The sequence below is a fragment of the Gorilla gorilla genome, chromosome 17 (assembly GCF_029281585.2).
Source record: "Gorilla gorilla gorilla isolate KB3781 chromosome 17, NHGRI_mGorGor1-v2.1_pri, whole genome shotgun sequence".
Taxonomy (NCBI): domain Eukaryota; kingdom Metazoa; phylum Chordata; class Mammalia; order Primates; family Hominidae; genus Gorilla; species Gorilla gorilla.
The window spans coordinates 84,655,001-84,682,884 of NC_073241.2; the positions used below are offsets into that span (position 1 = coordinate 84,655,001).

The 27,884-nt window shown below is 35.2% G+C and overlaps 1 protein-coding gene across 42 annotated transcripts in view; it reads right to left on the minus strand.

Moving 5' to 3' along the window:
* TCF4 (transcription factor 4) overlaps positions 1 to 27,884 on the minus strand; it is a 367,386-nt gene that overhangs the window by 100,771 nt on the left and 238,731 nt on the right. For 27 of the 42 annotated variants that reach the window (XM_031003835.3, XM_019013944.4, XM_063699229.1 and 24 more), the window contains 2 exons: positions 27,068 to 27,197; positions 26,549 to 26,598 (listed from right to left, as the gene is read on the minus strand). In XM_031003835.3, the coding sequence (XP_030859695.1) occupies positions 26,549 to 26,598; positions 27,068 to 27,197 (180 nt within the window). Of the gene's footprint in view, positions 2,621 to 26,548; positions 26,599 to 27,067; positions 27,198 to 27,884 lie in introns of those variants that run through there. The other 15 variants (XM_031003836.3, XM_063699233.1, XM_063699231.1 and 12 more) reach the window with 2 other exon arrangements.

The window sequence follows — 27,884 nt, forward strand, 5'->3', positions numbered from 1 at the left end:
TGGGGAGTTTCCTGGTTGTTGTTTCTTTGTTGTTTCTTCCCTTATTTAGAAGGCTTTTCTAGATCCTAACTTTCCATGGGTAGACTGCTAGAAAGATCTCTAAACTCTTTTGATAAACAATCATTCTGCTTCATCTACGTTAAATACCTTTTCTTACCTATTTTGCAAACATATAAATGCCTTCCTATTAATTATGTAAATATAAACCAAATTGTCATGGCTTAATGAGCTACAATTCCTATTTTTAAAATTGAAGCTCTCATTTCTTTTAATATATTGTTAACATGTGCATAAATAAATATTTTTAATCTGATGAGGTGAAATCGATTTTTAAACCCTGACAATTCAGCACATAAGACTGAAAAAATTAAAATGAGACTAGAACATTAAGCTTCTGGGCTTCATTGCCTAATGGAAACGAGTCTAAGATTTCAAAAGCACAAATTTACAATGATTAATAAAGATATACTGCTTTGAAAGGTGATTTATGAATTATAGCCAGTGAGACACTGAACGTATTATCATCCAGTGATGTTTGGTTTTGCTTTGCTGACCTTGGAGTACATTTCAATCACAGAACTCAAGTCAGTGGCTTGTCAACTGAGACATTTCTGCGATCTCAGCCTTTGAAGTTTTCTTTGTGACAGAAATATCATCCATGATAAATTTTTAGTGTGATGCGTGGGGAGTTAGAACAGAAGTATAAGAACAACTGAAGCTATATGCATAAATCCATGTGTTCCAGAATAATTTTAAAGAAGTCTTAATCTCAAGCAGCCAATTTTTACAGGACCCTGAACTAGTCTACTGCTTGTTTCACAGACACAGTTTTCACAGCAGTATAACTGGACAAGTTACCTAACCAGCAGTAGGTAACTTGGTTACCTACTTCGTACCACCCCCGCCCCCTATGCCCAGCCTTGTTATCGCTGAAATGATGGGGAATGATGGTTAGCCACACTACACAGAAAGCCACCATCCCTCTCTGGTGCTTAGACAAAGCACTATTGAGGACACTGGGGGTAGGCAATGAACCCAGTTGTTTTTTTCTGCCACTTTTGGGGAAAAAAATTCTTACCAGCAAACTGTCTAGAAGTGTTGACCACTTAAATGAAACCCACACGATTCTTATTTTCTTCTAGAATCTAAAGTTTACAGTTCTTTTGTAATTTTCCAAAAAGTCTTTGACAGATATATTTGAGGTGAAGCAGAATTGACAACACACACCTACATTTGTTATAAGAAACTGGGAAATATTTGACGTAAAACCCCCAATGCATTGGCATAGTATTACCTACAAGGTAGATGTTCAATAAAAACTTGCCGAATGAATGAATAAGTGCATTAAAGAATAAGTAAATATTCAGAATCTACATCACTTGAATGAAGAGCTATATTCAACCATTTCATGAACAATTATTTAGTGATTCCCAACTTTGGGTTAAGCTCCATTTGGGGACATGCACAGGGTTCACAGACATGTCAATTTTCTTCCTGAGAAAATTGAGAAAAGAGAGAAAATATGACTAAAGAATAATGCTTTAATTGTGAAGGCAATCGCACATACATTAAACAATTAGATAACAAACTATTACAGGGTAAAGAGCTGAACTATCCACTCGACCACAGAGCTCATTAGAGTAGATTCTACCTTTATTTCTGAATAATGATAATATTACATGGTTACTGCAAAGTGCAAATAAACCTAATGAACACCTACACACACACAAACTGCCCTGCATATTGCAGTGTAAGGCAGGCAACTCAACAAATAGAAGCTGAATAAATGAATGAATGAAGAATGGTCATATGGAAGGAATTCCCATTTTTCTCCTCCTGAATATAACTTGGTAGAATTTGAACAACTCCATGTTTCTGTTTAAGTCACTGAACACGGAAAGTTGTTTTTTGTTGTTGTTGTCTTTTTTTTTTTCAGTATAAGACATTGCTTATTTCTACAATGCTGACCTCTTTTGCCTAGCATGGCTGAATTAGCTAAACATCACACCCTAAGGAAAATAGTGATATTCATTAATATACAATGATTACATAACATAGTGTGAACAAGCCAGCCTATAAATTAAATAACCACCTCAGGTAAGCATCTACCATCAAAAAGATATTTGCTAATAAAACAACACTTAATACATGCACAGTACAGTGATACACAATTTAAAGAACATATAATAATTGCCTTCACTTATTTAATCTTCATAACTAGTACTCTGTGGCAGGTATTATCATTCCCACTTTAAAGACAAAGAATTAAGGCTCAAAAATCCTTAGATGACATTTTATAGATCAAAAGCTACTAAGACACTGGAATCAGGGTGTGAGCAAAGTTATTAAATCAGAGCACTTAAACTTGAGGGTCAGACACATCTTGATGAGTAACCTTGCTGCTCCCCAGCAGTGTGACTCTGGCCAAGCTGTATCACAGGTTTGAGTGTTAGTTCCTTCATCTAGTTAATACACAGCTTCTTTTGAGGCTTAAATGAGAGGACACCTAGTTCAGAGAATCAGCAGCATGTTATAAAGGAGAGTGCATTTCCTTGTGTCTCCTCTGCTGTTTCCTCTATGCAAGAGTGCCTTAAAGAGCAGCAGCAAAAAAAAAAAAAAAAAAAATCTCCACCTAAAATAGACTTAGGTGAAGTCTCCTAAAATGGAAAAAAGAATTATAAAAATACAGCACCACGCTAAACTCTTCCCAATGCACCAAAGATATTCAATCACAAATCTTTTTGGAGCACCAAACACGACTGGCCTGAGAATTATGTATGTACTTAAAAATATAATTTCTGCTGATGTGTTAGTACTCAAATCTATGTTCTCATCTTTAAACTTAGAGGAATAGTAAATGTTGCCAAGCCAAGGAATAGGAAGTTACCCTTGTCCATTGAAAAAAGGAGTATAGTTTATTTAGAAGCTAAACTAATTGGTATTTTTTGCTCTCCAGTAGGAGTCACTCTTAACAAAAAATTTAATTCATAAGCTAAATTAAGGCTGATGTTTAGTTAGTAGATGCATATATACGGAATGTTATAAAAAATTGTAATAAATGGTGATAGCTTAGACCCAACAAAGGATCCATGTTTCATATTCAACTTAAACTGCAATGACAAAAATCCCTAATAGGTATGAGTACAACTTCATAAAAGATCTAATTATTAACAGGAGGACGCAGACAGACAGACAGACAGACACACACACACACACACACAGAATTTATTCTGATGACAGTAACTTGAGACAGCCTTGCAGTTTAATAATGAACACCAACAAACCTCTTACATGTATATTCCCATATTTCTTTGTATTGAAATCTTAAGACTATGAAATAACTGTTTTCTTATTAAGCAATTAAGATTTTTACTTTTTCAATTGGGATCCTAATTATTTTAAATTTTTTTTCAATATACACACGTATCTGGAGAAAATATTTATCTCAGATAAACATACTTATCGGATAAGTAGAAAATATACTTATCTGAAGTAAATCCATATTACACCAAGAAGTCAGATAAAGCACAAATCATCTCAATCTTTTTAGTGGCATGAACTTATTTTCTTGGCATCATTTAGATATTCTCAGGTAAAATACTTTTAACTATTTACATGGTTCAAATATGGACACATTTAGTTTGGAAGATGCTTTTATCACAGAAAAGTATCAAAACATCAGCATAAACTGTGAAATCTAATTTTATTTGTGTCTTTATTAGTGACTTCCTATGTTATCTTAAATTGGTTATTTTTGTATGGCCTGGGTTCATATGTAGACATTCAAATGGTTTATCACATGATCAAATATTTATTTTCTGAGTGACTGGTCAGATAGCTTGTATTCATATTGATTATAAAGTAATTCACATTGATTACTAAGGTAAGCAATGGGTTATTTTTTAACTAGATTTTTGATCCATAAGTAAATATTTGACTTCTACCTTTCTGTGGCACTATTTCCCTTTAGAAGAAAGAAGAGACTTCTCATTTTGCTTTATGTGGCATTATAAAAACTCACACAGACATATATGGTTTGGAGACAGAGCAGCATGCAAAATAGATGCAAAAACCAGATTCTCAAATTTCAGTATACAGTGAAATCTGATTAGATTCATTTCCCCACTTTTCCACATATTTTCATGTCTGAGGTAAAGAATTCAATGAGTATGCCATTATCTACATGAACATAACATCTTCTACGAAATTCAACAAACCAGAGATACAAAATGGCATAACCCTGCAAACAAGGTAAAATGTAGCTAATAGCATTATGTGATATGGCAAAGTGTAATACCCAGTAGCAAGACCAGAATATATAGATTTTTAGGTTTAATTACACTGGAACCTACACATTTGACTCAAAGTGAAATTCACTTCTTCCTCAATTTTTTGCAAAGTAACTGCAAAAGTCATAAATTTACTACTAAATCTCTCAAATATTAAATGAAATTAGGCAAAGATAGTGCAATTGACACATGTGAAGACTAGATGTGATTTTTATTTAAGGAGAAAAGACTTCATTATGCCTCTTATTTTTCCCCAGGCCGTCAATCTTTTTCCCTTGGGATAAGTGGAATGTTCTTTAAAAAAAAAAAAATAACAAACCCTTATCCTAACCCAGTTAATCCATAGCCAGTCTCCAAGTTTGATACAAAAACAAACCATTTCTATTTTGGTACAATGAGGAAGCATCACACTGGACAATGTAAAAACAGAGATGGAGGAAGTTGACTCAGATTGCTGCACTTCCTAGATGAAGCTGGTTAGCGAGCTTACCACAATCACCTGAGTCAAATGAAATTCGAGGACAATTGTTTTTTTCCGTCAAAATGGTACACGTGTAAATGAATTCCCAAAAAGTTAGAGGGGAAATCCTGGTTATGTTTATTTGTCTGGATGAAGGATGATAGTTGAGAAACTTTTAACAAAAAATGGATGGATGAAGCTGACTGGAATCTCAGCACAGGATGTTCTCAATTTTAAAAAATTTGTGAATAAATATCAGGCTTCCCAATGCACTGCTCGATAATCAGAGGGGAAATGTGATTATCACAATGAAAATGGTTTTCATTCTAAATGAACTAATTATCTAGGGTTTATTAACCCTCTTTGGGGGTGAAGATTCTAGCAATTTCCTGAGGTTTCTAACTGTTGATTACCTTTGTTGTTTCACATCATGGAGCAATAGGACAACTTGCTAGGCAGAGAACAAACAATTGTCATATAGTTTAATGGCCACCTCTGACAAACGGAATGAAAAGAGTAGGTATAAAGGAAAAACAAAACATAAATTTTAAAATGCAAGTGAATGACCATACAGTGAGAGCATCCAACGTACATCCATCACTGAAGTGCCTTTTCAAGTTCGTGTTTAGCAGATCTAAGTTCCCTCAAGGCCAATTGATAGCCTAAAGCTTAAGCAGGTCATTGGTCCATTCCTAATCTAAATATGGTGTTCTTTAACTCAAAATAAACTTGAATTTTAACTACTGAGTTTTCAAAATAAGCACTCTCTTCATTCTGTTAATCGAAAGCACTTATATACCCACCCCACACATAAACACAGACACACCCAGGAAGGAACAGGTGAGACAAGTTTTGCATCATCTTCTATTAAAACACAAGAACTTAGAGTAAATCCCACAAGTAATCTAAAAGACTTTTCTTAAAGAGATAACGTGCAATTTTAAAAAATTCTGGGTTTTCATTAAATAACAGTGAAAGAAATTCATAAGCTTTTATTGAGCATAAACAGTACTAAAATAAGAATGATTTGGGAAAAAAACTGATATTGATAAATTTTGGCTTTTAACATTAACCCAGCTGAATCAGGTATGGGTGATGAGTGAGAAAAAGTACTGTGGCAGTATTGGTCTTATTTCCTTCATTTATGGTTGGGCCAAAAATTGATGTAAAAGTCATCAACTAGCTTTACTGACAGCAGTGCCAAAGGCCAAATTATGGTGCTTACCAACTAAAGACATGAAAATTGTCTCTATTTGTTTGACAGGGGTATTTGTTTTCAACAATGTCAGCACTTTGACCTCTTCACGCATGATTATCAAATGCATTCTGAACATAAAACAACTTTAGCATTTCTAAATATGAGTCAAAAGGACAAACAGGTCAACTCTCACCCTTCCCTCTAGTTGAAGATATCCCTTACTGCCGAGTGGGGCGTGTTCTCTAACATCTGTTCAGGAACTGAATGCCACGTTCTTTATGGGGTCTGGACCTGTATCTACTTAGTACCATCATATAGTAACTGCGTTGTGTGCAAGGAAATGGTACAGAACATATGATAAAGACAAGAGTTCCTCAAGATATACCAATTTTGTACATGGGCTGTGACCTTCAAACTTGCCAGCAATGTTGGATTTTTTTTTTTTTTTTTTTTTTTTTTTTGAGATGTAGTCTCACTCTGTTGCCAGGCTGGAGTGCAGTGGCACAATCTCGGCTCACTGCAACCTCTACCTCCCGGGTTCAAGCAATTCTCTTGCCTCAGCTCCTGAGTAGCTAGGAGTACAGGTGTGTGCCACCATGCCCAGATAGTTTTTGTATTTTTAGTAGAGATGGGGTTTCGCTATGTTGGCCAGGATGGTCTCGATCTCTTGACCTCGTGATCCGCCTGCCTCGGCCTCCCAAAGTGCTGGGATTACAAGTGTTAGCCACCGCGCCTGGCATGTTGGATACCTTTAACTAATCAACTGCTCATATGTTCTGCAATAAACATATGTCTACTTTATTAAAAATCTAAATGTATTGTGTCCATTACATTTTCTTTTTTTTTTGAGACGGAGTCTTGCTCTGTCACCAGGCTGGAGTGCAGTGGTGTGATCTTGGCTCACTGCCACCTCTGCCTCCCGGGTTCAAGCAATTCTCTTGCCTCAGCCTCCTGAGTAGCTGGGATTACCAGCATGCGCCACTACCACGCCTGGCTAATTTTTGTATTTTTAGTAGAGACAGGGTTTCACCATGTTGGCCAGGATGGTCTTGAACTCCTGACCTCGTGATCTGCCCGCCCCAGCCTCCCAAAGTGCTAGAATTACAGACGTGAGCAACTGCCTGAGTAAGTTCTAACTTTGTAACTTACCTGCATAAGTTCTAGCTTTGTCTAAATCTGTTTCCTTATAAACCAATAATTTTCAAATAACTATGTGTTAAATTGTGACCATATAACCTTTGTTCCAATCCCTAACTTCTGTGTTTATGTTTTTATTATAATGTAATATCTCTGGCAAATAAATCTCTGAAAAACATAAAAACAATCAAAAGTTGTTTCTCCAGTTGACCAAGCAAAACTCCACACGGTCCCTGAGATTTTCAGGGAAGAGACAGACAGAAGCTGCTAGACAGAAGCTCAGTGGTGTATCTGTGGTCCCTGTGATTTTCAGGGAAGAGACAGACAGAAGCTGCAAGACAGAAGCTCAGTGGAGTATCTGTGGCCACTGTCTTAATCACGCCAGATCTGCAGCTCTCTGTGATCCAGAATCAGGTTCTGTAGTCACTTCCAGATAAGGACTATATTCTAGAATATAGGATTCTCCAGCAAAGTTCAGTGCCTTGCTAAATAAACTAGGCATCTACCTTGCTGCTCCCAAATATCTTAAATTTCTAAACAAAGATGATAATTTAGCTTTCTTTGTCCTGTGCTCCAACAATATAATCTGCACACAATAGGAGCTCAATCACACTTTGCTCACTGAGTGAATGAGGAACAAAAAGAGATTTATTTCCTTCCTTTCCACAACAACAGAAATCATCATGTCCACAGAGAAGAGAGTTTGTCGGAAAAACACATGATAGCCAGCTGTAACTTCCATTTGAGAATAAGTCTTCATAAAATGGGAAAATGAGCATATTACTAGCCAACAATTTTCAATAGAGCTATATCTACTTTAGACTGATAAAACATGCACACAATATGAGGAGCTGTTCCCCTAGTTTCCAAATGTTCTAATTATTATTTTTGATTTCATGAACCTGGTCTGTCCTTTACCTAGATTATAATCTGCTGAGGATCAGGGATGAACCAAATTTTATTTGCTGTCCTGGCAGAGAGTGTATTCAAAAACATACAATTCACAGAAGAAGGGGGCGTGAGGGATCTAATTTACCTTCCTTTCTCTTGTATAGCGTGGCTACTCTCTCAATACAATAACTAATAATGCCAACAACATGCTAAAGGCATAAAGATGGACACATCTATTGTCACTTTTGAGAGGTGATACTGTTATGCCACTTATTATGTGTGATGCAGACTTCTGTTTGTTTCACATGTTCTTTAATTTTTTTTTGGCAAGTCACCTTTACTTATTTAATCTATATTCTACTTTGAACATTCAATTATAAACATTTTCTTAGAGGTACACCATATTCTATGGTTAAATATTATTTCCTGATGACGTAGAAGAAAACAAAGGGAAGAAACAGGTGCTTTCCATGTCATTTCCACATATTTAACTTTTTATTTGTTGTCCTTTCCAACACATTCTGTTTATCTAGATTTGAGGCAGTACAGAAAAAAAAAAACAGCTTAAAAAATTATTTTGTTGCATTGTTAACAGAAATATATGTTCATAACAAAGGACCTCAACAACAATTACAGTAAGCCAGGTGGCTGATTCCATCTGTATATCATATATTACACTGTTATCATGGACCACATGATTACATAATTTAGGATGCACTTGCTATCACTGTATTTTTAAGAGTCATATAAGCTCTGTGTTTATTAGTCTGCAAGGAGAATCAGTGGTACCAGACCCTTATAAAGCATTACAAAATGAACTCTGATTTGTACAACTACATGTGGCCATACACACTTCGGTGCAAATCTTCCCAATGGCAGAAACATTGGCCATTGCTGTCCACCTTCCAGGAGGCGTGGCACTTAGTAGGTGTGCTATAAATATTTGTGAATTTTTCAACCTCGAACTTTAAGCTGATTCAGTGCCAAGTGAGTGAGAACTTCTGACTCACGTCAGTGTTTCTTTCCCTTTGAGGAGATATAGACTCCATTTGACAATTGGTAGGAATTATACTCTGTATCACCAGTTACTTCTGTGATGTATATACTTGATGAATATAATTTTGTTGACTAGAATTCTAAGAGAAAGGCACTAAAGTTTTATAAAGGCCAATTTGAAATAAACTTAAGATCTAAATACGCAGAAGCCCATATCTTTTACGAAACAAGCCTAATCGGTCAAGTCTACCAAAAAATTTACTAAATATATGTGAACAATTAAATAAAACCTTTCAACATTCTTAACAAAGAAATATTTTGTCTGAAAGCATATTCTAAAATAAGTTATCATTCTGGATGTTTTAACCTTTTTTTCTTAAGGTTTCCTAACTCATTGATATCAAAGAGACACCTGGTAGCAATGCTATAGTTAAGTATCTGTCTGGGTTTCCTTCATAATTCCTAATTTTCAGATACTTGTAAGGAAATTGCCAGAATCTTAAATGTGCTATACAGACTTGTCTGTAAAGATGCAAATATCATTTCTTATTCTCCTTATATTCCTTTCTTTCTACAAAATTTCAAAACTGCTCAGTCATTTTGAATCATACAGTGTATAAAAATAGACTTTTAATACTTGAGATATTTTATCTCTATTGTCTATGGCACTTTCTCCCACCAGAAAAAAAACAAAACAAAACAAAACAGAAAAACAAAAAAAAAACCCTCAACTCACCTCTGCATTCCCCAACATATCTTAATTTCTTTGAATAAAATGCAGGTGCTTCATTTCAAATGGGGTCCAATGACTGACATTTAAAGCTAACATCTTAATAAGTGGCTATGATGCTTAACATGTTGGCATTCACAGCACTTCCACTTGCCCCAAGTAAGTAAAATTGGGCCACACCACCCTATTGTGTATTACATCTAATCTGGATTCTGTAATCTCAATTGCGATTATCCCTTTTGTTGTTTTCAAGACTGCAAGTTCACAGTGAAGTTGAAAGGCAGGACGAGGTTTATTTTATAGTGAATGTTGTTTTTGCTCTCTGTTGTTGAGTTTGAAGCACAGCTGTGCAAAGTAGTTTCAATGAACCAAGGAATGGTCCCAGAACAACCAGTTCAGAACTTCGCCCTGAGTTCACAAACTATAGGCTACATGATAATTATATAAACTCCAGAACTATGACCCCTTTCATGAATTTTTAGCTGGATCTGTGTCAAGTAGTATTGATTTACATTGATCTCAAAGGTATTTTTTTTCTCTGATTTTTACCCAATTTACACAGCAATGAACAAGGACTCAGCCTAATTTCATTTTCTATGCAGTAACTGGTGTTATTTGCATTCCATAAATGAAATGGAATGTGGGGACACAGACTAAACTGCTAATTCAAATAAAACCATAATATTAGAGCATTATCTTTTATAAAAGAAACACAGTTTTATTTAGTAAAAGCATTATTCTTAACAGTAAAAATAATAAAACATCCTAAGCCATACTCTACATGTCTTAAAATACCCCGAAATAACTTTTATAAATAACATATAAGTCTTGTATTTATAATTAAGTGTTCACAGTAAATGCACTCTTTAGGTATAGTCCAATAAATTATAGGAGAAAAAATTCTGCCATAGTTTCTAATCAAAATCTCCAATTGCGTAATTCCAAGATAAAAATGAACCTTAAAGCATTAAAAACTCTGAGCTAAGACCCCCAGCTTAGAAAAGACATTCCTTTCAAAAAAAAAGAAAACAGCATAACCTCTTACCTACTTAAAATTTATTCTAAATAGGAGTCAGTGCCTTCACCTTTCTAGAAATGAGAGTATATGCTTCAAAATAATAATTCAAAAATAAAATAAGTGATACCAGTAATTTGGGTTGTCAAGTTGAATTAATAAATTATTACTGGGCCAACCTGGAACCAAAATTATCAATCATTCAAAATAATTCATAGTCTGTTCTAGGAAACATCTTAATCCTAGCTTAGAGAAAAGTCACTGCTCAGGAACACCTTTCTTCCGTGACTAAGAAGCTCAGAGGCACTCAATTTCTAATGTCAAAGATACCCACTTAAATGGCTTAATATCTAAAGATATCCTGACAAATTATTCAGATCTTACTTTTCAAATGTGAGAGCAAAGAGAAAGTTTGGCAAACTGGTACTATGTTTTAAATTTAATCATAAAATCAATTCTTGGGAATTGCAAATAATGTCTTAGAAGTCAGCTGAGGACCAGATTTGGCCACTGAATGCTCTGTGACGCTCTTGCTGAAAGACAAGAACAGAACACACACATTCAAGCAGGAAGTGTGCCGGCCACAATCATGGGACTCACACCCAGGGAAACCTGTCCTTAATTTATCCCGTCGTGTGTAGATTTGGCAAGGATCTCCAAATATCATTTACATACCATATGCCCTGAATTACCTAGGCACAATGGCTGTGGATAAATATGTTTCAGGTCTGACTGTTTGCTTCCTTTTATAAGTTTTGCAGCTTTCATTTCATTTTTCACATTGCTAAATAATTTAATGTAATATTGCATGTTGTAAAAGAATGTTGTGTTAAATCAATAAATAGTTCATTGTGTCCTGTGATAAGCAAATAAATGCTCCTGAGGTAGATGACCAGGAGACATTATTTCTCCTATGAAAGAATCAAAGAAGGGAAATCAGCTGTTTATGCTTTCAACTCATTTTAACCTTTGTCTTTTTACTAGGCATATAAATGCAGGCATTCAAAAATAAAGACAGAAATCATACATTCTGACTTCTGTGAAACATACAGAACCGGTCAGCAAGTTTTCATGTCTAAAAAAGACCCCTGAAAATCTATTCTTGGTCATTCTTGTATTTGTTCTTCTTACAGTTTACAGACATTATAATTACTCTACGCCTTAGTTTCCCTCTCTTCCATAATACACTGGTATTAATAAAAAATGTAGTCATATTTGTGTAGATTTTCAAATGACACTTAGATTAATAAAAATGTATACTTAAACTAAAAAGATCAAAAGCCTAAAAAAAGGCTTGGAGCAGAACTACATACATATTTTTTGTTGTGTACTATAAATTTGACTGTATAAACTTCCAATTAAAAATGACATTCACACCATCATTTTTGATAGAATTTTGCACAGTAGGAATACTCATTAATGCAGGGTAATACAGTGTGATAAGCAGCTTAGACATCAAAATAGTAAAAAGGAAAAAAAAAAGCCAGTTGGTCTACTTTTTATATGAGTAAGATAAAACTTACAAAATTAAATACCTGAAGAAATTTGAGAAAACATTTATTGGCACTTTAAAATTATGTCAAATCAAGAGCATCTATTCTCTTGTCAGTTTCTACTTCAGAGATCTCAATTCTAATAAAAAAATCACATTTCCATCCTATGTTTGATCATGATACATTAAATGCATTTCAATATTCAAAATGAAATTAAATACAATTTAAATACTTTTACTTACTCTACAATTACCCTCCTAAATAGAGAGAGTATGTCTGTGTATACATTTTTTTTACTACTTATATGAAGTATCTGAAATATTTTAATTTTTTTCAGCATTGGTAAAAGAAAGGCTAAAGCCCATCAGCTACTAACCATGTGCACGTGGGTCATTTTATGATCTTTTAACTAGAAAATACAAAATGATCATATAATTATCTATTGTATGTTAAAATAAATGGCAAATGAGGTTTGTCCATATACTAGGAGAGAAAGAAATAAAAGGCAATCGAGTAATTTCAGAATATTATCAAACAATTTTGCTTTCTTTAGGGGGCAAGAAAAAGAAAGAAGCTACCATTTGAAGGCCAGCAATGAAAGGGTTAACAGACATATGCTGTATAATTAGGAGATGCATTAATGATTATGAATAGTAAATGATTTGGTGCAAAGAAAAAAATTTTAGTCAAAGGGACATGTACCTATCTTACATGTTTATTAGTAACTGTATATAACTAGAAAATTCTGCTATTAAGAATCTTGCATTATTGGTGTAAATACTTCCAAGGGTACATCAAATTGTAATCTTTCATACGACATCCATCAAACCAGGCTGGAGATTTTGACAAACATTAAACACAGTAAGGAGGCAATTATGTATGCATGATTTAATCTGCAACTAATTAATATGCAAATTTATTCATATGTTAGTTACTAAATTAAAAATGCAAAGAAGCCCTTATGGTGATTCTCGAAATTTTGCACAAACAGAACATTTAAAATGTAAGAAAAATGAAGTTTTTTAGAAAACTATAACACACTTTTAGTGTCCCCAGAACCTGTTGCATTAAGAAGACTCAAAAATATGTGTTTAAATACTAGATAATAATTTAAAAGGTGTGCTAATTTTATGTGAGAATGTGGGAACAGAAAGGTTAATCAGAATTCTCTCGAACTCTTAAGAGATACACTCTAATTACCAGACAAATGGTATTCTATTTCTAAGCTTCCTTCCCTGCTTTTGGGTTGTCAGAAGTTGGTCATCTTACTGATATCTTATATAAATGGTTAGGAGTTTTGAGGGGAATAAATAGTATTTGAAAGCAACCAGATATAATGAAAATTTAGGGTAACTCTGAGACCATTTGGTGTTCACTAAACATACCATTCGCTCAAGATGGCAACTCGCTCTTTTTGCCTTTGGGGAACAGCTCTTTGCAAACAGAGAAATGGGAGGAAAATCTTGAGAGAGGCTAGAAATTCTACCAAACTCTCTTCCAAATGAATCTTCAAAGAAAATAATGTGGCTAACCAAAAAGCAACAACCTCCCAAAAAAGCAGAAGGTAATTTTATCTGAATTCAATCTGGCTATTTTAGTCCTACATTTTCCAGACAGTCCAAAATTGATTTGAATCTTGTATGTGAGATGAGGGGTGTGGAGTGGTGATAATTTAAAAATATCTTTGGGTGCCTGTATACAAGGGAGTATCCCTTCAAGTGCACTATATATTATTCTTTGGTATTATTGCCTTATGCCAGAACCTGATTCCCCTAAGACTGCCTAGTGATCAGCAGTGAGATTTTGTATGGATCACCTCTCATCTGTTTACCTTTTTCATCCGACGTCCGATGGCCATGTACATACACACAAAGCTCCTTCCTGGAGCTGGCTCTTGGAACAGCTGTACTGGCCTCAAGAAATCAACACAAGTCAACTGTATGAGGAAGCACAATAACAGCATCTACGGCTCTTCCTAGGGCACTGAACTCTCACCCATGTTAAAAAAAAAAATCACCATCAGTCTCGCTGCTGCCAAGTGACACACAAAAAGGAAGTTAACCATTGGCTGTGACTTGCATTCACAGTCTGACTCTGATTTCCCTGCTTCCCTTAGCCCATTCTGATGCCAAGCGGACTACAGCTTGCCCATTTCATTTCGACCACGGCAGCCAAAAAAAGCACTGCCCCACCGTGCGACGACAAGCAGTCTGTTTTGATATTAGTACCTCAGTATGTGATATAAGAGAGTCAGATGTCCTCAAACTATGTGCCCTCCCCCGAGGGACTCTGTCCTGGCCCTCCTTGGCCAGAGAGACGGCAAGCGTGCCACAAATCCTTAGCTTTGAAAGCACAGGGGACGGAGAGGCACTATCCGCAGGCTCAGACAGAAATGGCCATGAGTGCCTCTTCTTCCGGGGAGAGGATTCAGGCCCTCCAATTCCACACTCTAGTCTAACTGGAAATATTAACTCAGATTCTATTCACTCCCTGCCAGCATACAAAATACAAACTGAATTACATAAGAAAAAGAGTCATTTTCTTATATAATTAAATTGTAGTAAATGCTAGTAAGTAAACATCAGGTTTCCTTCTTTTTCTTTCATGAAAGACAGAGGAATATATGGGGTTCCCGAAAATTGATTTTTTCATTGATTCTTAGGGAGGAAGATGAGAGTGAAGTATTCTCCCCCCCACAACAAATTCTGATTTATTTGCTAAATGTACGGAATCTGACTCTAACCTGGTTTAACCTCTGAATGTGCCTTGTAATGTTCTAGTTCTCTCCAGCACTAATAGATCATGCTTTTTATAATTCCAACGAGGCATCGTCAGGTGAGGACTGCAATTGCTGGGCATTTCAAAAGTCTGAGAGTACCCCGGGCATCTTTAATTTTTACAGGTGACTCAATTTTTGTTGTGACCAGAACTGAACATAAAGCTTTTAAAAGCTTAAATGTACACATTTATGCATTCATTACACAGTGTTAAATCTAATTTGTTCTTTTTACTGTCACAGGAAGCACATGTTTAAAGCAATCTGTTTCCTCATGTGAATGCTTTCCTGTCTGTTTAAAAAAAATTGCGACACACTTTACCCTGAGTAACCAAGAGGTGATCATAAATATCCCTAAATAGCATTAAACAGATATGAAAGACATTAACACTTTCAGAATGCCAAAGTAGTATTAAAAAAAAATTCTAACAGATGCTCCTAGGTCAAAAAGTGAAATGTGTGTTTCCTGAAAAAACACTCTCATCAGAATCATAAATGAACTGTGAGTGGAGAAGTGAGGTGTTGCTGAACAAACCAGGATCCTTTTGGTGAGGAACACGGCAATCCACTGCCAACGTGTACTTGCCATAAAAAGCCAAATCGAAATGGAAGTTTGATGAAAACCAATATCCTTTGTAATCCACAAGGTGGCAATGACTACAAATGAGGGGTGGCTAAATCGGATCTATCGACTTTCCAGAGAAAAATTATCTCTGTGAACTGAAGCATCAGTCCCTGTTCAGGGTGTACACGGAAGAAGTTCAGGGCTCACCAGCCAACAGGGACTTTTCCCGAGGAATCTAACTCAGTGCCTGGTTTTTCTGCAAATTAAAATTGGCTGGGAAAAGACATTCATTGTGGAATGTGGAGACCACGCTTCCGCTCACACCTCCCCTCCCTACTTTCAGCAGATGTTTTTTTCTTTAAATGCAAGAAGAGTTAACTAAATCAGCCTTTATATATAAAAAAAAAGTGTTTTAAGTTTCTCATAGCCGATGATCAAAAATACCTTTTCTTTTGTCAATTCAACAGGGGCATTGAGAAAAGATACATTATAATGCGTCAAAGGCTAGAATCTAGCCATTCTTTGACTTTACCTTAAAACATCTGTACAAATATTCCTGCTCAGTGTAAGAAATCTACCTAAGCAGTCCTAAACAAACTGAACTCTGTTTACTTTATAAAAGAAACAGACTGCCACACAGGTCTACCTAGTCCACACATCTTCATCTTGCCAGGCAAAGCTAATACCTTAGGCCTAACCTTCAGTTTTGCAGGGGGAACTATAGCCAGCCCCACCAAGGGGCTGTGCATCATTTGGGCAGACCCGTTCCCGGCTATTAGAAAATACCACTGACACAAAACAAAAGAAAAAGCACGTATCTCCTTATCACTTAGAGGCAAGGCTGATTTAGGCATAAACAAATTATTGGCCAAGGGAACCACATTATAAGCAGCTCCGGGCATCATAGCCGATGTACCAGTTCAAAAGAGAGAAGATAGAGAAAGCATTTCCAACACAAACTTTGCAGACCACTAGGTCTAATGATTAAAAGGGCTGACTACGTGTCTTGGTTTGATAGAGATGGGTTTGCAGAGCCTGGGAAACACAGGGAGACCCTGTCTCTACCAAAAAAAAAAAAAAAAATTAGCCAGGTGTGGTGGTTGTGAACCTGTGTACCCAGCTACTCAGGAGCCTGAGGTGGGAGGACCGCTTGAGCCTGGGAGTTTGAGGCTGCAGTGAACTATGATTGCACCACTGTACTCCAATCTAGGTGACAGAGCAAGACCCCATCTCAAAAAAAAAAAAAAAAGCAATATTACGTAATTTCAGAAAAAGCAAGTGACCTCTGTTAGGTAAAATTCTTTTGAACATAGCTGAGACCCTGGTCTTAGTTTCTATTCTACTGCTAACTACTCCTAAGTAGGCTGCCATGTTAGATTTGTTTCTCAAATGCCAAAAGAAAGGTAGTTACCTTGTTACTGATAATAGCATGACAGTGCTTTTTATTATGTGTAACAATAGTATGTAACATTCAAGGATATTACATAAATGCATTCAAACCCCAATGAGTACTTATTTTACAAATAACTGTGTAGCTAGGAAGTGACATAGCCCCCTAAAAACCCAGTTGATCAGATTTCATACTCTAACCACTATATTATACTGTCTTTGTTTACACAGATGCTCCCCTGGACTGCCTGGCATACTGATTTGCTTGGGCAAAAGTTATAGGACATGACTATACAGAGATACTGACGATCATTCTACAGTGAAATGAAACTTCTGAATATTAATTTATTGTAGATAGTCAAATACTTGCTAACTTAACGACAACCTTGCTGTAGAGACCTTTTTGGTCTACAGAGTGTCTGAAATGCTAGGCAGCATAGACAGCATTATGGTTAAGAACACAGAAACTTTAGAGACAGGCTGCCCAGGTCTCACTCCCAGCTCTGCCACTTACTATGTGTGACCGCAAACATGTTTCTTCACCTCTGTGTCTCATTTTTAAGTCTCTTGAATAAACAGTAGTACCCATCTCATAGGATGTTTATAGGAATAAATGATTTAATAGATGCAAATGATGTAATAGTGTACCACTTAGAACATGGAATAAGTACATGGAATAAGTACTCTAGCATGGAATAAGTACTTTGATAAATGTTTGTTATCAGTATATTGACACCACCTTATTATGCAGGCACTATTTTATACCTGCTTTGCAGACAGAGAAGCAGGTTTGTGACCTAACCAAGGCCACTGGGTGTGTAAGTAGAGGTTGTCAGACATTATATTTGAAAGGTCTTTTTATGTCTAGTGCAGTGTTTTTTCTACCTTGCTACACCACTTTTACTACTATATTCATTCACTGGAAATATATTTCAGAGTAATACACATAAGTAAAGCAGTGAGTCTGGTTTCTATAGGACAAAAAAAAATGTATCTAAAACATATCCCTCACTCTCGTAAAGGTGGTGACAAGCGAGTAAGAGCAATCAGCTTAAGGGACAAAAGTCCATGTGTTACACTTTGTGGGTTATTTTATTTTTCAAATGCATGACTTTCTCAAAAGGCTACATGGTACACTCTTTAAAATGCTAAGGTTATTCCTACAAATTGTGATGCAAGTGACACAAGACTGCAAATTTCATTAAACGTGAAGAATCTCAGTTGAAAAGCTCCACGATTTAAATAAGAATACATAGAAGAAAAAGACATGTTCCATGTTACATGGTGTGTCTAGTTTTTAGCCGCAATGAAAAATACTCTTTGAATAAGTATAAATGGAGAAAGGAATGAATGAATAAATGAACATGCTTTTTTTCCCCTTCTACCTGGGCACTCCCAGCTTGCTACTGTCGGGTTTCACTTACATCAATATTGGGTGAAGTTACTGATATATTTACTAAAGGGAAAATGAAATAGCATTTATTTGTAAAATAATTACTGACTGCAGTTTGAATTTTGTAATCCCAACTATATCTGTTCATAATAAATATTTTTAATTCCATTTTCTTTGCTGTTATCAATTATGCCACAGATTATATGTGCCAATGTCTTATATACCTCTAAAAATAAAATTCATATTAAGATACTACATGAGGGACCCCAAGGTTCTGGCAATGCAATTTCACTCCTGAATCATATGCCTGAGTATTAAATGGCAGAATTTCAAATTTATTTTATGTAACAATACTTTCAAATAGTACAATAGATACAGAACTGTGCTTTTCTACTTGACCAAATGGTTTAAAAAATTTAAACTAACTCAACAAGTCTAAATAAGCAGGCCATAAACATTCTCCTAATAAATTTCAGCTTTAGTAGTAACGCAAAATGAGCTAAACACTGCTGCCTCCTTAGACAATTTTTTTCTCATCCTTTAACGTCTTGAGTTATTAAACTTTCTTAAGCTAGAGCTCGTTTTTATACTTCATTTATTATTAAATTATTTTGTACTTCAAGTTCGTTTCATAAAAAGCAAGCCAGAAAATATTATTGTACTGTGTTAATGTACCTGAGCACCTGTGAAACAACCCAATTCTCCAAACAGGGTTACTTGAAAACATTAATGCTAAGAATCTGCCACCTACTTGAAACTGCTTTCTCATAGCAGCTAATGATATAATGATATATTGTGCCAATCGGTAGAATGAAAGACATTACAATATTATTATAAGCATAATTCAGGAGGCATATTTAGAATGATATGGGCTATGGAGGGAGGAGGCTCCTGTAGACACTTAGGTATTCTTTCTCAGATGCCATCAAAATAATTGTTCCAAAGTAGCGTTTTCCTAAAATCCCTAATGGTAACAGCGACACTTTTTGTATGTGTATGTGACGAATGACACCAGTTTTCATGATTAAATGTACTTGCAAAGGTCATTTTTATGAGAAAATATAAGTCTTTCTAATATAGCTCCATGTTTCACAAAGGAAATGCCCTTTAATCACTGCCAACATATGGCAACACACTGAGAAATTTTCTTTACAGTTTGCTATGAAGAGAGCTTCACTACGAAATGTTCCTATTTCCTGCTCTACGGAATAATCAAAATAAATTTAGTGAAATTTAACACACACACAGTTCCTCTTCTTATTACTCTGGAAGTAAGCACTTATATATCAAGTTTCATCCCTAGTGGCTTATTTATGATTAATTCCTCAGATGACAAAGTCAGACAAGAGACAAGAGTGGGTGTCACTAAACCACTTAAGTAGAATTCTTAAAATGTTCCTTTCAAAATACAACTTGTACATTCTTTCAGAAGTGAAATCTATCCATCTCACCAAATCATAAAGCATCTTTATTTTCAACCCTGAAATTTTACAAAATGCAGAAACTTCTGCACTACCTTAACTTCTCTGAAGAGGGAGTATATGCTCAAGTAAAGCATCAAACTCCTCAAATAGCTCTACACCTATGCAGCAGCTGCAACTTAAAAAAGAATCACTCACATGCTGCTGTTTCCAGATAAAATAATTAAGTATTTAAAACCATAAGTTTTGCACCACGTTTTATAAAAGCTCCTATTCCTTTAAAAGAAGCACACTCATACACATGGGTGCACACACACACGCGTACACACACACATCCTGGGATAGTCAAAATTGATCAAGGCTGAAAATCCTGTGCTATTGCTTTGAGGTGCAATTTTATGTTCAGTTTAATAATCCAATGCAGTTTATGTAAAAAATCAAACAAAAGCCAAGAGAAAGCAAGTGTCTGTCAACAGCCTGACAAGTATGGATTCTGCCTTAAGAAAATACAACTTTGCCAATTCTCGAAGAGACTCCTTATTCTTTTAGGATTACTGCCACATCTTCTAAGAGAATCTTATTTAGCCCTCCAATTCCTGATTCATTACTTTCAATGAAAACCTTTAGAATTATTCAAAACCAAGAAAACAGAAAATGCAGAAATTGTCAGTGATCTGGAAAAAAGGAGAACATTTTGCTATGTTAGCAAATAAAACTATTTCAATAAATTAAATTTTAAAAGTTAAAAAATGGTATTCAACCAAATTATCAAGGCATTTATCTATATTATTTCATAAATATAAATTCACAGTTAAGCTGGATGCCATAGAAAAAGGTTTTATTTTCAAAATACATGCAAGCCCTGTTATAATTCTCTCTGGGTAAAGCAGCCCTGCAGTGGTTTCCTACACTTCTCAGTAATTTAAACCACTCTCGAGTCCAAAACTTCACACCAAAATATACTCTTCAGTGAAAATGATAAAGTTCAAAATAGCAGTTCCCAGAAATGTATTTCTCTTTTCTCAACAAGTCCAGTTTTACACTAAATGCTATTATTCCAGGTGCTAACATCTTAATGAAAGTCCTGATAAATCTTAGCATGCAAAATAGTATTTTGAATACTTGATTAAAAATAAAAACACATTGGAGAGTAGGAAGATACATCAGGCACCACTCCTTAGAAGAGATCACTGAGTAGAAAAATGGGGTGCTGCTGGCCAGGAAGGCTTCTTTCTGGTGGAAGGAATGAACTGGTGGTGTTTTGTTTGAGTGTTTGGGGAATATAACCTTTTTGTTTGTAAAGATAAAGCAGGAATAGCTCAAAAATACACAAACCTTTCATCCACAGTTAACCTTCATGCTTGTCTTCTCCTTTATATTTCTTCTCTCTGTCTATCTAAAATATGCACACCAGAAGCCTTCTTTCTTAAAGGGTGCAGGATTGGGCTTCAAGGCAGAGAAGAGGAGGATAGTGGACGAAGGAGCTCATTATTCCAAAATTCCAAACAAAAATTCAGAAATCCTTGAGCAAACTTCTGGGATATTAGAATGCCTAATAGTATATATGTTGAGTATGTGCAAGCCTCTTGTGTGCTTTCTGAAAAATTTTTAATGGAACAAAAGCCTCCAATCAAAACAAATATAAAGATTCTCCTATATTTTTTCATATATCAGCAATTCACAAAAATCATAAACTCTATAGTCTCAATGTGTAATAGAGAAGATAAGATTGGTTTTCACGAAAAAAAAAACGCACATGCTGAACTAGAAGTCTGGTTTAGCAAATTCAGCATTAACTGCACACACACAAAAATACTTTCTCTGTCATGAATATTTTCTCAGCTTTCACTGTTCCCCATTGTCATGTTATATATGCCGTGTAAATTGTGTGAATAGTTTTGTCCTATTTGAGATGACTTAATTGTGCCACTCTTAACCTCCTTCTTGCCTAAACATTAATTAATAAGCACAATTTTAATATCCAAACCTCATATTCCAATATCTTTAATTAGAAAATGGGCACACTAAGTTTAAAAGTGAATACTGAGAGCTATCCTAATATTTTAAACACTTAACAATTATACTTCTTCACAAAGTATCTATCTCTGCAAGGATGAACCTTGAAGAGTTTCCTCCTTTTACATCTTATCACACAATCGGCTACTTCCAGACTTTCCTAAAAAGGATAGAGCCCAGATGGCTGATATTTCATTCACTTGTGATCGATATCATATTTCAATAAAACTTTCATCTAAAAGAAAATTGTATTATTACTTGCTAAAATTTGTTGACATGAAAAAGCATCGTTCTGATTTCCCTATGATCAATTTCAAAAGTGATGTAGGAAATTATATATTTCTGAGTTGAGTACTGATTTTTTAAATCATACACAATTTCCAGCCCACTAATAAGGAAAAAACAATTTACCAATATCTCTTTTAAATTGTTTGTGATTTCTTCAAGCACCTGGGAAAAAAGGGGTTTTCCCTAAATAGCTCAAGATATGGATTCAACATCATGTTTGAAATCTTCAAATAGGAAAGTTTTTATATAACACAAAATACATAGGACATTTAAGGCCATTAGTATTACTCATTTTTCTTGATACCCCTAATAATTGCTTCTGTAAAGGAAACTCTAATCCATACTTAAATATTTCATTTTATTTAAGAATTCTTTCCTTATGAAAACTGGTGAACCTAATATCTAATACACATTGTTTTTATTTTTCACACCTACCTATTGATTAACTTATGTCACAAATATTCTTGAAGTGTCCAAACCTTATTTTAGAATCTTTATAGTAGTAGAAATTGTATATCTTAGGATCCATGTGTCCCAAATTATCTCTGACCACTTAAAGTTTGCCAGGTCCTCCTGAGTTTAAAACAAAACACACACACAAAACCCCTCTGTACTTTAACGTAGAAAAAAGACTTTACTGAGAAGTACAGTTTTAGGAAAGATCACTGGAGACGAGAGGTTATAAACTATTTCTAAAGATAAAATATCCTATTTCCAGAAAAATCTGATGTTCAAGAGATTCCAACTGGGGTCATGGTGAGACCATCATTAAAGATGCAAATCGGATTACAAGTGGAGACAAATTCCACCAAAGTCTGAAGTAGAAAGTTTGTAGCTGTTAACAGTTTCTGATAAAATGTATATAATTTTGAAATATTTCAAATTCTACGATAAAAGTTTTACATGTTTACATGTTGATGGGCAGAATAAAGTTTCCAAAAGATAACGCCTTTGTTTTGTTTCTGTGTTTGATGAAAGTATCTTAAAACAGCACAATATAAAATTTTTTGCTACTTTCTAGATTTTAGTACTTTCATGTTAATTTCTGTTAAGAATCATAAATCATTTTTTTCCAAAACTTTAATTTACTATTGTACATTTTTCTGTGTATGAATTCATGATTCAATGTGTATGATTATTAGGTTATATAAAACAAATTTGTTGAAATGAGCAGTAAAGTTGCGAAATATTGAGCTTAAGATGAAATATGGTTTGAAATGGAAAATCAAAATGTAGAAATCTAGCAAAACAAGATGTTCTCAAGTAGATTCAAGAGCTTAGACATGCAAAATAAATTCTGACATCAACAAAAGACAATGCTTTATTACTAAGGTCTTTGCAAAAAACGAGGGCTACGAGAAATTGGGACGTGACTAAAAAGAGCAACATACTAAAATATGAACCGAGAAGATAAAAATGTACTGCAGTAATAAGCAGAGCTCTCGTGGGCAATTAGATAGCTGTCTTTCACACATGCTTTCCTTTAAAAAAAAAATCACCTTAGCAAGTACTGGTCTATGTGCACTAGAGGGACAGGCTTCCCCCTGACACACTGTGCTTGTCCTGTAGACCCTGCCTGGTGGGTCTTCTGTTATCCCACCATCGTGTCATACTTCCACAGTGACGTGAGGTCTCTAGGTGCAGCACACAGTACAAACACACAGTCGTGGATCCTGCCAGATCCATGGCATGATGTCTGGCCAGGCCTATGTTTTCTCTCTCACACAGATGCTGCAGTGTTTTCAAAACAGGGCTAGGCAATCCCCTCTCTCTCCTGATTGCCTGGGAGGAAGACCCAGCCTAATGGCGGCAGAAGTCCAGTCTCTGCACCACAGGCGTGTCACAAATAATACCTGATGATGCAGTGTCACCGTTTAAGTTTTCTTCCTTTTATCATAAGGGAAAGAGAGGGCCCACCTCAAAATGGGGGGTAAAGTGAGTTGCCACAACAGATTGTGACAGATTTATTACTATTTGTCATGGTAAATATGTATCAAAGAAAACATATAAGTGTCTTATGTAGTCATAATCACTCCAAAGGAAACCTTTTATTATCTCTAATCTTTTAGTATCTGTTATACAAATACTCATACATACTGAAACAAATTTAAGAAGTATCTCTTATCAAATAGTCATAATTTTATTTGAGCTTTAAAAAAAGCATGGCAGAGGTCTAAAAATATAGAAATACAGATCTGCTAGTAGAAAAGTGTGACCGTGTCTACTGCAGACCTTTTTTGGAATCAAGTTAAAATAAATATTTTGTGTGGTGGTAAGCCATGTGGATCTTGTTGTAAGTAATAAGCAATTGATATTTACAACAAAGCTTACATAAACTAAGTTAAATTGCTATGAAAATAGAGCTGAGTTTTTTTAGGTAATGAGTAAATGGATGATTAAATTATAAAATTACCTAAACTTGTTCTTCTTGCTCAAAAAATTGCAATAAAAATTTCATTTTGAATTGTATTTTCTTCCTCCTTATATTTCAGAAAAAAGGCTATTCATCAAAATGTTTCATAAGGACCATGAAAACATTTAGTCAAGATAAATCTTCTAAGAAGAGTAAATCCTAAACTGACCACTAAAAACAGAAAATTAAATAGAATAAAACTAAATTCCTAATTCCCAAGTTTTGTTTATTGGGAAAGAAAGGAAAATTATTTTTATATTTCTGAATGTATCACGACATAGCAGCAACACCTAAATTGTCTTAACAGCAAAGAAAACACTGTACCAGTAAAATTTTCTAAAGGGGCCAGTTAGCTATAGGGAAATACTTAAAAATTTACAACGAATTATGAAAATTGTTGTTGACAGTGATTAAGCATATACATACCATCCAATGCCACACCAATGCACTCCTTAGAAATTGTCTAGATTTCTGCCTAATCTTAGCATTGGATAAAACAAGTTAATTTGAATACGAAGCATAAGGAGGGTAGGATAGCTTTAAGTTTTTTATGGCTTTTATAGGACAGTTATTCCATTGTTTCAGAACATTCAAAGGTCCACTAAATGCATTTAATATTGTCCATATTAAGTTCAGGCATGTTTAAAATGTAAACAGCTGTTAGGACTATATCATTTGAAGTTGTCATAAAACCTATTAAAAGCTAAAGTTTCATCAACATTAAATCCACCCCTAACTTCAAGCTTAAAATATGCTTATAAAATCCTTTGGGCATATTAGTCAATTTCAATACAACACAGAAATTCAAACAATAAACAACTGAGTACAATTTTAAGTGACTTATTGCTAGTTGAAAGTGACTATACACCATTGGCAATCTTATTTACACAATATTTTTCTATATTTATGAATAATTTTGTGATGCTTCTTCAACATCACCAACTCTATGATAATCAGCATACAAAATTTACTCTTTTTCCTGATAAGACTTATTCTGATATATTCATTTAATAATTGTTTGGATGAGCTGAACTGAAATCAAGTCAAATACACAGGTGTTTGTTAGCACATTTGCAAGACCTATTATTCTTCTAATACATTAAAAATGAAATGAAACTAATATGCAAGCATTGATTGGTAATATACTTTAAGAAATCTAAATATGATTTTATATTAAAGTATAAAAACAATAAGGCTCATTAGCATTCTTTTCAAAGAATACTAGTACTCTACAGAATTAAATCAAAACTTTATATCACAGCAAGGAAGAATGAAAAAAGGAGGAAGGATAAAGAAACAAAGAAAGAAGAGAGGAAACTATGTTTTCATTTTATATGAGGAGAAAATTACTAGAAATGGGCTAGTCCTAAACAAAATTAAATACAATTATCTAGGAACGTAAGAATTCAAAATATGATATCATGTATTGAGTTGTGATCACAACCAACTTTTGCTGTGCTAGGGACCTGGGGGTGGGTGGGGGATATCAGCAACTTCTGCATAGAGCTCCAGCTACTAAAAAGACCCAGAATGCTCTTGGTTACAGCTGACTACTTCTAGTTGTCACCTGGTAGTAAAGACACAAATGGCTACTGATGCAGCTACCTTTGCTGCCTTTATTCAGCAACCTCTCCAGAAAATAGAGACATTCTTCCCGCACTCTGGGCTGAAACCCATGTAAATTTTTCCTAAATCCTCTCCACAAATCTCCTTTCGCATGCAAATCCATAAATCATCATAATACTGACAAAGAATTTAACCAACACATGAAACTAATACTCATTCTCTTGAAAGCCCTGTACAGGTAAAACTCCTCAAACTTCAGGCACCTTTTCAAGGCTCTCTTTAGAGCTTAACCTGCTGAATATCAACATAACCACCCAGTCTTCCAGGATGTGCAATTAATCACTCCAATGTGGGTCAGGTGGCTGGATGTGCAGGTCATTTCTACCTCATCCACCTTCTAGATAAACGTGCTGCTCTGGGCGCATGGAAACTCATTTACTTCTATCTCCTTCCCATCAATACAAAACAGAACAAAATAAGCAATATACAAAGCAGAAACAAGCAGTACTTACTGAAGATGGCAAACCTGGAGGAACTTTTCGAACTTTCTTTGTCTGTACCTCTGAAAGAAAATGAAGATGCTTTCAGCTCCCAAATGCCCATTTTCCTAACTAAGATAGATTAAACCACAAAGACTTCTAGATGATACCACATTTCCTTAAATCATTACCTTAGCAAACTGTAGTTACCACGATCACATTAGATTCTAGAAGAAATCAAATTCTGCTTTGTTCATAAAAATGAAGATATTTAACTTTTTGCTACTTTGATCTTTTAATAGCTTCCTTATGGGTGCAGCTAAGAGAAAACTAGACATAAGCAGACACCAAAAAAGTTCTGCTACCATTAAGTTGTTAACGTACCTACTCAGTGTACTAGGGGGGAAGTCTCCAGGCTGACAACTAAGCCAAATTTTATGGTTTTCTTGGGGTGGGAGGTAGGATGGGGGGGGGGTGATATTTTAAAGAAAGAAAGAAAAAAAGGAAAAGGCATAATCATCCCTCAGGCATTCAAACAAAGGAATACCTTACCCATGGCACTACTGTGAAGAGGCCTCCTTCGGGGATTATTGCTAGAATACTGATAGTACTGGGAACCAGGTTTGGTGGGCGAAAGGGTTCCTGGGTTGCCCATATCCATGTCACCTCCAAGGAGACTCTGCTAAAAGGTTAAAAAGGGAAAACAAACATATAAGGTTAATTTTTTACTTTCACCACCTCCCAACTGATTGTTAGTACTTAAACCAATGCAATAAAGCAAACAGCATCTGCTAAGCTGAGACAATTAAAACAAAACAAAAACCCAAAAGAAAGGCAGTCTAAGAAGCTATCACAAAGTTTGTGAATTTTTAATTCTTTACTTTTAGGAGGAAAGTAGATGATTCCCTTTAAACAATATTTTTTTTTAAGTCTTTTAAGATGACTCACGTTTTCATTTCACAAAACAAATGGCATTTATATAAGACTAATGTTTCCTTTCTCTAGACTGAGGCTCATATCTGGGAACTATTCATCCCCTTCCTTAACAAGAAGAATCTCATTTTGTGAACGCACACAACTTCCCCCGGCTGCATACACTGGGGGTAAGTGTACCCTATGAACTCGACTGAGAACCCTGCCTCTCTGTACCACATATCATGATTCTCCACGAACTGACATAGCACCCACAGAAGAGAAAATGCCAACTGAACCAAGAGGAAATTCAAATCCTCACACTAACTCTCAAAATTACAGAAATAGCAGATATTCCACGCTAACAGCCACAAAGGACTTCAGAATGCCCTCTCGAGGTCTATCGGAAGCTAAGACACATCCCACAAATTAAACATTTACCTGAACACTAGAAAAC